The 11,224-nt window shown below is 46.7% G+C and overlaps 1 protein-coding gene across 1 annotated transcript; it reads left to right on the top strand.

Annotated features, from left to right (window-relative positions):
• Positions 1-6,571: 6,571 nt before the first annotated feature.
• Positions 6,572-10,833, top strand: LOC109770467 (microtubule-associated protein 70-1). The gene is made up of 11 exons (XM_020329170.4): positions 6,572-6,886; positions 7,044-7,129; positions 7,640-7,705; positions 7,820-7,990; positions 8,359-8,529; positions 8,627-8,782; positions 8,913-9,059; positions 9,222-9,293; positions 9,399-9,872; positions 9,959-10,146; positions 10,279-10,833. The coding sequence occupies exons 1-11, from the start codon at positions 6,718-6,720 to the stop codon at positions 10,313-10,315; spliced, it is 1,737 nt and encodes a 578-aa protein (XP_020184759.1). The 5' UTR covers positions 6,572-6,717; the 3' UTR covers positions 10,316-10,833.
• The last annotated feature ends 391 nt before the right edge of the window (positions 10,834-11,224 follow it).

Raw genomic sequence — 11,224 nt, 5'->3', positions numbered from 1 at the left:
GTGATGGACAAGACCCAATCCTAAGCATAGCACAAGATCGTGCAGTTTGTCTGCTAAAGCTTTTCTAATGTCAAGTATCTTTTCCTTAGACCATGAGATTGTGCAACTCCCAGATACTGTAGGAATGCTTTGGGTGTGCCAAACGTCACAACGTAACTGGGTGGCTATAAAGGTGCACTACGGGTATCTCCGAAAGTGTCTGTTGGGTTGGCACGAATCGAGACTGGGATTTGTCACTCCGTGTGACGGAGAGGTATCTCTGGGCCCACTCGGTAGGACATCATCATAATGAGATCAATGTGATCAAGGAGTTGATCACGGGATGATGTGTTACGGACGAGTAAAGAGACTTGCCGGTAACGAGATTGAACAAGGTATAGGAATACCGACGATCGAATCTCGGGCAAGTATCATACCGGTAGACAAAGGGAATTGTGTACGGGATTGATTTAATCCCCGACATCGTGGTTCATCCGATGAGATCATCGTGGAACATGTGGGAGCCAACATGGGTATCCAGATCCCGCTGTTGGTTATTGGCCGGAGAGATGTCTTGGTCATGTCTACATGCCTCCCGAACCTGTAGGGTCTACACACTTAAGGTTCGATGACGCTAGGGTTATAGGGAAAGTTTGTACGTGGTTACTGAATGTTGTTCGGAGTCCCGGGTAAGATTCCGGACGTCACGAGGAGTTCCGGAATGGTCCGGAGGTGAAGATTTATATATGGGAAGTCATCATACGGTCATCGGAAGTGTTCGGGGGTTTGCCGGTATTGTACCGGGACCACCAATGGGGTTCCGGGGGTCCATCGAGAGGGTCCACCTGCCCAGGAGGGCCCTATGGGCTGTATGTGGAAGGGAACCAGCCCCTAAGTGGGCTGGGCACCATCCCCCCTAGGGCCCATGCGCCTAGGGTTGGGGGGGGAACCCTAAAGGGGGCGCCCCCCTTGGCTTGGGGGGCAAGCCCCCTCCCCTTGGCCGCCGCCCCCTCTAGATGTCATCTAGAGGGGTCGGCCCCCTTCCCCCTTCGCCCTATAAATAGAGGGGTGAAGGGAGGGCAGCCGCACCACATCCAAGGCGCAGCCCTCCCCCTCTCCAACACCTCCTCCTCCTTCCGCGGTGCTTGGTGAAGCCCTGCCGGAGTACCACGCTGCTCCAACACCACTACGCCGTCGTGCTGCTGCTGGAGTTGTCTTCCCCAACCTCTCCCTCTCTCCTTGCTGGATCAAGGCGTGGGAGACGTCACCGGGCTGCACGTGTGTTGAACGCGGAGGCGCCGTTGTTCGGTGCTTAGATCGGAATCAACCGCGATCTGAATTGCTACGAGTACGACTCCTTCATCCGCGTTCTTGTAACGCTTCCGCATCGCGATCTTCAAGGGTATGAAGATGCACTCCCCTCTCTCTCGTTGCTAGTCTCTCCATAGATTGATCTTGGTGATGCGTAGATTTTTTTTTAATTTCTGCAACGATCCCCAACAAAAACCACATCTAAACAGAAGCTAGATGAATTATTTATTACAAACGGGAGCAAAAAGCAAAGAACAAAAATAAAATTGGGTTGCCTCCCAACAAGCGCTTTTCTTTAAAGCCATTAAGCTAGGCATTGATAATTTCAATGATGCTCACATAAAAGAGAAGAATTGAAGCACAAAGAGAGCATCATATAGCATGTAAAAACACATCTAAGTCTAACATACTTCCTATGCATAGGCATCTTATACGCAAACAAATTACGAAGACAAGCAAAAACTATCATATGCAAGGAAGAAGAAAGAAAAAATAGCAATCTCAACGTAACGAGAGGTAATTTAGTAACATGAAAATTTGTACAACCATATTTTCCTCTCTCATAATAATTACATGTGGGATCATATTGAAATTCAACAATATAGCTATCACATAACATATTCTCAACACGATCCGCATGCATGCGAAGTTGACACTCTTCCAAAATAGTGGGATCAACATTAACTAAAGTCATGACCTCTCCAAACCCACTTTTATCAAAAATTGCATAAGATTTAACATTCTCCAAATACGTGGGATCCAAAGTTGACACTCTTCCAGACCCACTTTCAATATTATTGCAAACATTATTATCAATCTCATATTCATCATGGGGCTTAAATAAATTTTCAAGATCCTACGAAGAATCACCCCAATTATGATCATTGCAACAAGTAGTGGACATAGCAAAACTAGCATCCCCAAGCTTAGGGTTTTGCATATTATTACATTAATAGAACTTATAATAACATCATTGCAATCATTCTTTTCATTCAAAGATCTACTGTGAATCACTTCATAAAGTACATCATCACAATTTTTAGATTCACGGATTTCAAGCAAAACCTCATAAAGATAATCTCGTGCACACAACTCACTAGCAATTGGTTCATCATAATTGGATCTCTTAAAAAGATTAGCAAGCGGATGAGGATCCATAAACTTTTAGCAAGCGAAGAAGCAAGCAAAAGGAAGGCACATGGTAACACAAGATTGAACGGAAGAAGGGCGAAAGAAAAGGCAAAGGTTTTCGAAAATCGTTTTAGAAGTGGGGGAGAGGAAAACGAGAGGCGAATGGAAAATAATGTAATGCGAGGGAGAAGAGTTTATGATGGGTACTTGGTATGTTTTGACTTGACGTAGATCTCCCCAGCAACGGCGCCGGAAATCCTTCTTGCTACCTCTTGAGCATGTGTTGGTTTTCCCTTGAAGAGGAAAGGGTGATGCAGCAAAGTAGCGTAAGTATTTCCCTCAGTTTTTGAGAACCAAGGTATCAATCCAGTAGGAGACAACGCACAAGTCACCTAGTACCTGCACAAACAATCAAGAACCTTGCAACCAACGCGATAAAGGGGTTGTTAATCCCTTCACGGTCACTCGCAAAAGTGAGATCTAATAAAGATAATAAAGTAAATATTTTTGGTATTTTTGTTGTATAGATTGGAAAGTAAAGATTACAAAATAAAAAGAACGGCGACAGAAATTGGCAAGTTGACGAGAAACTAATATGATGTAAAATAGACCCGGGGGCCATAGGTTTCACTAGTGGCTTCTCTCAAGATAGCATGTATTGCGGTGGGTAAACAAATTACTGCCGAGCAATTGATAGAAAAGCGCATAGTTATGAGAATATCTAAGGCAATGATCATGAATATAGGCATCACGTCCGTGTCATGTAGACCGAAACGATTATGCATCTACTACTATTACTCCACACATCGACCGTTATCCAGCATGCATCTAGAGTATTAAGTTCATAAGAACAGAGTAACGCATTAAGAAAGATGACATGATGTAGAGGGATAAACTCAAGCAATATGATATAAACCCCATCTTTTTATCCTCGATGGCAACAATACAATATGTGCCTTGCTGCCCCTACTGTCACTGGGAAAGGACACCGCAAGATTGAACCCAAAGCTAAGCACTTCTCCCATTGCAAGAAAGATCAATCTAGTAGGCCAAACTAAACCGATAATTCGAAGAGACTTGCAAAGATATCAAATCATGCATATGAGAATTTAGAGAAGAACCAAATAATATTCATAGATAATCTTGTTCATAAATCCACAATTCATCGGATCTCGGCAAACACACCGCAAAAGCGTATTACATCGAATAGATCCCCAAGAACATCGAGGAGAACTTTGTATTGAGAATCAAAGAGAGAGAACAAGCCATCTAGCTAATAACTATGGACCCGAAGGTCTGTGGTAAACTACTCACTCTTCATCAGAGAGGCAATGGTGTTGATGTAGATGCCCTCCGTGATCGATCCCCCCTCGGGCAGATCGCCGGAAAAGGCCCCAAGATGGGATCTCATGGGTACAGAAGGTTGCGACGGTGGAAAAGTGGTTTCGTGGCTCTCTCTGATCGATCTAGGGTATAAGATTATATACAGACGAAAGAAGTACGTTGGTGGAGCTACGAGGGGCCCACGAGGGTGGGGGCGCGCCTCCCCCCTGGGCGCTCCCTCCTGCCTCGTGGCCGCCTTGCGGAGTTCCAAACTTCCACTCCAAGTTTTCTGGATTGCTTTCGTTCCAAGAAAGATCATCGCGAAGGTTACATTCCGTTTGGACTCCGTTTGGTATTCCTTTTCTGCGAAACTCTAAAACAGGCTACAAAACATAAACTGGCACTGGGCCTCCGGTTAATAGGTTAATCCCAAAAATAATATGAAAGAGCATATTAAATCCCATTAAACATCCAAAACATATAATATAATAGCATGGAACAATAAAAAATTATAGATACGTTGGCGACGTATCATGCGTCATGATTGGCTTGTAGCTGATGTTGCTTTCGTTTGATGCTTCTGGCGGTGGCCTCAAGGCAGCGTCGGAACCGTTCTTGCTCAAAGGGTCCTCGGGACTATAAAGTCCTCGGTACCGATGCTCTCATCCTTCTCGGATTGGGGTAAGTAATTATCGTCAGACCCTTCAAAGAGGTCATCGGGGTCCTCGTCCTCGGGGATTCCTACGGGACTGCGTTGCTGCCTTGTGGAGGCTTGAAAATCCTCTCTCAGATTGCCGGCCTCGTCTGCTGCCGCGTCGTTGTTGGTGGCGGTGGCGTCGTGCCCGCGGGGGTCCCCATTGGTACCTCTCTCGTGCCTTCGCCGACGTCTTGATAGGTTCTTGGGAGTATCTACCATATATACATCGTAAGTGGATGTTGCAGTCCACTTGCCGGTGTTGGTCAGCGGCGTAGTGGTTTCTATAGGGCCATCGACATCTTCATCCATGTTGGTAGCCTCCTCATAGTCTAACACGTAAGTTAAATCGTCGACCGTGGCGACTAGGTGGGTGGTGGGTGGGACATGAATCCCGATCATCGACTTTAAGTCCGATCTTGTCATAAATTGAGGTCTGACCGTCCAAGATTGATAAGCTCTGGATGCGATCCAACATCTCATTTAGGTGAGATAATTCCTCAAGGTTCATGGCCTGGCTATAAGCCGGGCCAACTTGAAGTACGATTGGCGAGTCACTTGACGGGCGTTCTCAGCCTTGTGAGGGGCCGGAGTTAATTCTAGATCTGGTACTGGAGTCAGTTCTGAACCCGATGTAGTATCCAAAGTCGGGTTCGGACCAACGTCGAGGCTTGACGCCGAGATGGTACTGGAGTCGGTTCTAAACCCGATGTAGTATCCGAAGTCGGGTCCGGACCAACGTTGAGGCTTGACGCCGAGACAAGGTCGCCCGAGGCTGGGGTGATTGATTCCTTTGCGTAGTCTTATGGTGTCAGGGGGCCTTGTCCAACGTCCTTGAGGGAGATCGGTTCCGGGGTCGAGCCCCCGATGTCCGATAAGCCCTCAATCCGGCCTGGCGTCCAGCCCGAAAGGATGAGCTCACCGCGGGACTCCGCGGTGTATTCCAAGCCTCAGAAAGTCACAACCTGAACCGGGGCATAATTCTCGATGGGAGCCAGATGACCCGCATAGTCGGTGCAAAGGACCATGCTGCCAAATACGGAAAGTTGGCCGGGGACGAAGATGTCCCTGTAGTCGGTGCCGCAGTTAATCAACAGATCTCACAGCGGAACTCTCAACGAGAGCACCAACGTCGGTGGTAAAACGGGCTGATCTTGGGGTAGGGGTCCCGAGCTGTGGATCTCGGATCGGTGGTAACAGGAACGAAGGAGACGGTATTTACCCAGGTTCGGGCCATCTCGAAGAGGTAATACCTTACGTCCTGCTTTGATTGTATTGATGATGATGTATCGAGTACAAGCTTGATGTACCTCGAGATCGTAAGGAGAGATCTAACCCTAAGGCTAGGTGAATGTAATTGTGATTGGATCCCTTCTACAGGCTAAACCCTCTAGCTTATATACATGCCAGGTGGAGGCATCTAGGGTTACATGGTTGGTATGCAGGGGTGCGCATGGAGGCGGCATGAGATGTCTTGGTGTATATGCCAATTCTTGGGTAGGTGAGGTCTTGATCACGTCCAGGCGTGTAGCTTCCAGAGTCCACCCGAACCCGAGGACTATGGGTCGACTAGATTGGTATCCCCCAGTCCAGGACACCGCCACCAAGTCTCACCCAAAAGAAAAAAACAACAAGTGATGTGTAGGGCCCACTGGCCCGTGCATACGCGGAGAGAAGAGAACGCTGACTCACACAAGGTTGAACTAGATCACTCGACCGATCGTAGCAACCATCGGCAACGACAAAGCTGATATCACTCTTGTCCCCAATGGAGCGGGTGCTTCGTCGGCGTTTGTTCCTGTTTCGAGAAGCCGACAAAGGCTCCGCCCATGTAGAAAGAAATGAAACCGGTTTCTCTTTGGATGTCTTTCGCTTGCGGCGGCGCTTCTTGGACACGTGAAATCGACAATGACATATATCAAACGAATTAACCTTTGAGAAAAAAACTCTTAAGAATTGCGTCGAAAAGAAAAGAAAAGAAGGCAATTTCTGCGACAAAAAAGAAAGGAGAAGCATAGGCCCCAAATGTCAAGTCCAAGTCCATGAGTGAGCGAGTGAATGAATGACCACATGGCAGTAACATGCGTGGACTGGGCCTGCAAATGACCATCCTCTCCCTCCTCATACTGTCATCCGCACACACACTGTCATTCATGTGACCTGACCGCCATTAACACACTCCCTCCCGTCCCTCCTCTCTCTGAGTCTGACCGCCCCCTTCCCACAAGCACAGCACAGCCGCATTGGTGGCGTGATTGCGGTTGGGATCGCCGCCGGCCATGGCCGATCCGTACGGCGACGGCCGGGCGCTGAGGAACCATCCGCCGCCGGCGCAGCAGCAGCGGCCCAGGCTGAAGCCGGCGCTGGAGATGGAGGACCTCATCAGTCTGCTCCACGGCTCCGATCCCGTCCGCGTCGAGCTCACCCGCCTCGAGAACGACCTCCACTGTAAGCTCCATTGCCGATCCGATCTGCCCCCCCCCCCCCCCCCCCCCCCCCCCCCCCCCCCCCCCCCCCCCCAGATCTCCCTCCCTCCCTCCCGGACCAAGATTCCGCCTTTGGAGCTCAACGGATTGGATTTGGTGCTTGCTTGCTTTGCTTGCAGACAAGGAGAAGGAGCTCGGCGACGCGCAGGCGGAGATCAAGGCCCTGCGCCTCTCCGAGCGGGCGCGCGAGAAGGCCGTCGAGGATGTCAGTACAATTCCCCTTCTCTCTCCCTCTCTTTTCCATCCAGGCTAGTAGTAGAAAATTGTGCAGATCCGATCCGAGCATCGGCTTCATGTAATTTCCTGAGCAGAGCAATTTCCATGCCTTTTTCGGCGAAAACGACTGCCTTGTTTTTTCGGTTAAAGCTCATGAAAGCTCCATCTGCATCTTGAACCTTCAGAAAAATATGCACTTGTATCAGCTGTCACTGCCACTAAATTAAAACGACCTGCTCACTAGTTCTGGATAGCTGTTTGTTAGTTTACAAGTAGAAGCCCTCATCTTAGCACAATTGTTAGTTTGCAACTAGGAGAAGCTCCAAATGCCTTCCTTTTCACGCACTCGTCGAAATTTTTGACCTCTCCTGTAATGCTAGGAGAATTGCTTGCTTGTTTGCAAAGAGTGACATATCATTACACTTCGAATACCTTCCTTTTCCGCGCATTTTTCAAATTTTGGGGACAATCCTGACTTTGCCTTACGCATCAATGTAAGCTTACCGAAGAACTGGCAAAGGTGGATGGGAAGCTCAAGCTCACAGAGTCTCTCCTGGAAAGCAAGGTAATGGATTATCAGCCCTTCCTTCTTTTTCCTCTTCTTCTTTTTTCTTCTTCCAAGCTCATAGTTTTTATCTTGAGAAGAGAGCAGCTGTTGATGATACACGGCATTTTGCAGAACCTTGAAGCCAAGAAGATCAACGACGAGAAGAAAGCAGCGCTTGCTGCCCAGTTTGCAGCCGAGGCTACGCTGCGGAGGGTTCATGCAGCGCAGAAGGACGATGACATGCCTCCCATCGAGGCCATCCTTGCGCCGCTGGAGGCCGAGCTGAAACTAGCCCGTCAAGAGGTACTTTTCATCTTGCCATATGGTTGTCTTGTCTTGTTTTCTCTTGCAGTCTCATCAGTGTGTTCCATGGATGAAACCTTTGCTTTTAGTAAACTGTATTCAGTTCTTGTTCTCACAAGATATTGGTAGCTTTTATGCAGCACCTCCCGTAATCTTACTTATTTTGTACCGTTTTCTTGGTAGTTGGTAAATACCGCAACCTTCTGGTTTCCAGATGTGGATTTACGTGTTGCTACTTCACAAATTTGCAAAGCAGCGCATTCTATCACTGATGTTTATGTGCAGTTGTCGATTCTACCATCAGTCCTGTTCTCTGTCGATTGAATGCCCTCCTGCTGAAACACTAATGCATCGATTTTGTTGAGCAGATTGCAAAATTACAAGATGACAACAGGGCATTGGACCGTCTTACAAAATCCAAGGAAGCTGCTCTGCTGGAAGCAGAGAGGACAGTTCAGATAGCATTAGCGAAAGCTTCCTTGGTGGATGATTTACAAAACAAAAACCAAGAATTGATGAAACAGATCGAGATATGTCAGGTATAAGACGGTGAAAGCATGCATTTACAAACAATTTACTAGCTGTGGCATGCGATCAGCAATGGTATATGAGACTTCCTTCTTTGGTGTTCTATAGGAAGAGAACAAAATCTTGGACAGAATGCACCGCCAGAAGGTTGCTGAGGTCGAAAAGCTTACTCAGACTGTCAGAGAGCTAGAAGAAGCTGTTCTTGCTGGTGGTGCCGCCGCAAATGCTGTGAGGGACTATCAGCGGAAAGTTCAGGAGATGAATGTAATGCATGATGGCTTGACTTGAACTCCTATTTATGCATTTCATGATATTTAGTGTATCGATATTTCTTACATGTGAATTCGCAAAAAAAATTAAAAAAAAAAAAATCTTACATGTGTGTTGTTCTCAGGAGGAAATGAAAACTCTGGATCGTGAGCTTGCTCGTGCAAAGGTTTCAGCAAATAGGGTCGCGGTAGTGGTGGCAAATGAGTGGAAAGATGGCAATGATAAAGTAATGCCTGTTAAGCAATGGCTCGAAGAACGGAGGCTTCTCCAAGTAAGTAATGAAGGTTTCATTGTTCTAGTCCTACTCGGCTTTTTCTGGATGGATGTCTAGAAGCTCCTCAAAGGAACTGTGGCCTTTTTGCATTTTCTTCTTCTTTGACTGGACTAAACCATGGCACATTTTATTAACTTGTGGACGGTTATCCTTTTACAGGGAGAAATGCAGCAACTCCGTGATAAACTTGCTATAGCAGAGAGGGCTGCAAGATCAGAAGCTCAACTAAAGGTATCCATTTTCTTCTTGATGTTTCTCATGAGATCCTTTACTTCTGCCTTCCTATCAGTCAGCTTTTTTCGCTCTCTTCATTGTTATATGTATCGAATATCTCAGGACAAGTTCCAGCTACGGCTTAAAGTACTCGAGGAAGGATTGAGAATGTCAACATCTCGAACCAATGCAAGTGCTGCGCGCCGTCAGTCTATTGGTGGTGCTGAGAGTGCATCTAAGACCAATGGCTTTCTATCAAAGCGGCCATCATTCCAGATGAGAACATCGGTATCTACCACCACGACTACTCTTGTGAACCATGCAAAGGGGGCATCCAAGTCTTTTGATGGAGGGTGTAGATCACTTGACCGTTATAAGGGCCATGTAAATGGGGTTGGCATGAACGTATCTACCGACTCCAGTGAGGATAAGGAGTCAAACAACTCAGATGAGAAGCCTAGTGAATTTACATCTGTTGAGTCGGAGGACACGGTGTCAGGTATGCTGTATGATATGCTGCAAAAGGAGGTCGTTGCTCTAAGGAAGGCTTGTCATGAAAAGGACCAAAGCTTGAAAGACAAGGACGATGCAGTTGAGGTAACTCTAGCCTGGTGCTAGGATCACACTGTTAGGCTGCCCTCTTTTTTTTTCGCATTCCTGTTAATGAGTGGTTTGATGTGCAGATGTTGGCTAAGAAAGTCGACACTTTAACAAAGGCGATGGAGTCAGAGGCAAAGAAGATGAGACGGGATGTAGCTGCCATGGAAAAGGAGGTGGTGGCTATGCGATTAGAGAAAGAGCAGGATACGAAGGCAAGAAGGTTCGGCAGTTCGAGTGCTTCTGCCAACAGTTCACAGATGCCACCTGGAAGGTACATTACACCCCTACCACAGATACCATCATTTTCTCTGTTGAGATTTTGAGATAAACAATCATCGTGCTTGTTTCGAACTCCACTAGGCATCGTATGTGTTAGTTAAAGAATTTTGTGTGTGTATCTCAGGACTCTGCCTCGGAGCGGTTCAGCACGCAACATGTGATGCTGATATGAAGCATTAAAAAGACCTTGGAGCATCCCTCGTGTAGTTAGTTGAATCATGGCGTCCAGGGACCCTCCGCTGACTTGTGTGTAGAGAAAACAAGAAGGCGTTGCATCTTGGTGCCCAGAAGTGTCGAGCCTGACCCTGATCGATCGTGCCTACTACATCTCGTGGTCGCGGAAATCAATCAATCAATCAATCAATCAGCGACACGAGTTTGTCGGGTGAAAGTTAGTGTCGTTGATGAGATTTGGTGGTGTTTTTATTCATTTCCTATTGTGGAATCGAAACACTTGGTTGTATAGGTATGGTGTGGTCTTGCGATCTTTTTTGTTTGTAATCCTACTCCCCAAGAGTTTGTCTGGTGTTTTATGCTAGCCCAAGTTGTTGTGAATAATAACATGGTGATGATGATAGGGCAGTTAAGCTGGTGTGCTTGCTTGTTTTGGGTGTAAAAATGCAGCCTTGAAACCATTTCAGCACTTGTATAGTGCAGTGGTTGGGCAACCTCCCTAAAACTCCTCTCCCCATATTTTCTCCCTTGTATTTTATCTTCTCTTTGTGCATACGTAGCTCCATTTCAACTCCAGTTTTGAATCATGATAATTCAACAACCTCCAGATCGACATGCATGTCACTTACAACGTGCGGTTGTCCATGTATCTCTCATGGCCACACTTTCTTCTCCTAAGCATGCTATTTAACCCGACCAAAATTTTCGCACATAAAATATAACTTGGTTAGCGTATAACACATAATCACACCATAAAAGGCCCACCAAATCTACACGTTATAAATAAATAAAAATAAAACACACTATCGTCTCCCGCGCCCGCCAAACTAAATATTCCATCAGTTTCAAATATAAGGGGTATTAGTATTTTAGAAAGTCAAAATTATTTATCTTTG

Source organism: Aegilops tauschii, chromosome 5 (genome assembly GCF_002575655.3).
Source record: "Aegilops tauschii subsp. strangulata cultivar AL8/78 chromosome 5, Aet v6.0, whole genome shotgun sequence".
NCBI classification, from domain to species: Eukaryota; Viridiplantae; Streptophyta; class Magnoliopsida; order Poales; family Poaceae; genus Aegilops; species Aegilops tauschii.
The sequence above is the reverse complement of the archived record's forward strand: the minus strand, read 5'-3'. Positions and strand labels throughout refer to the sequence as shown.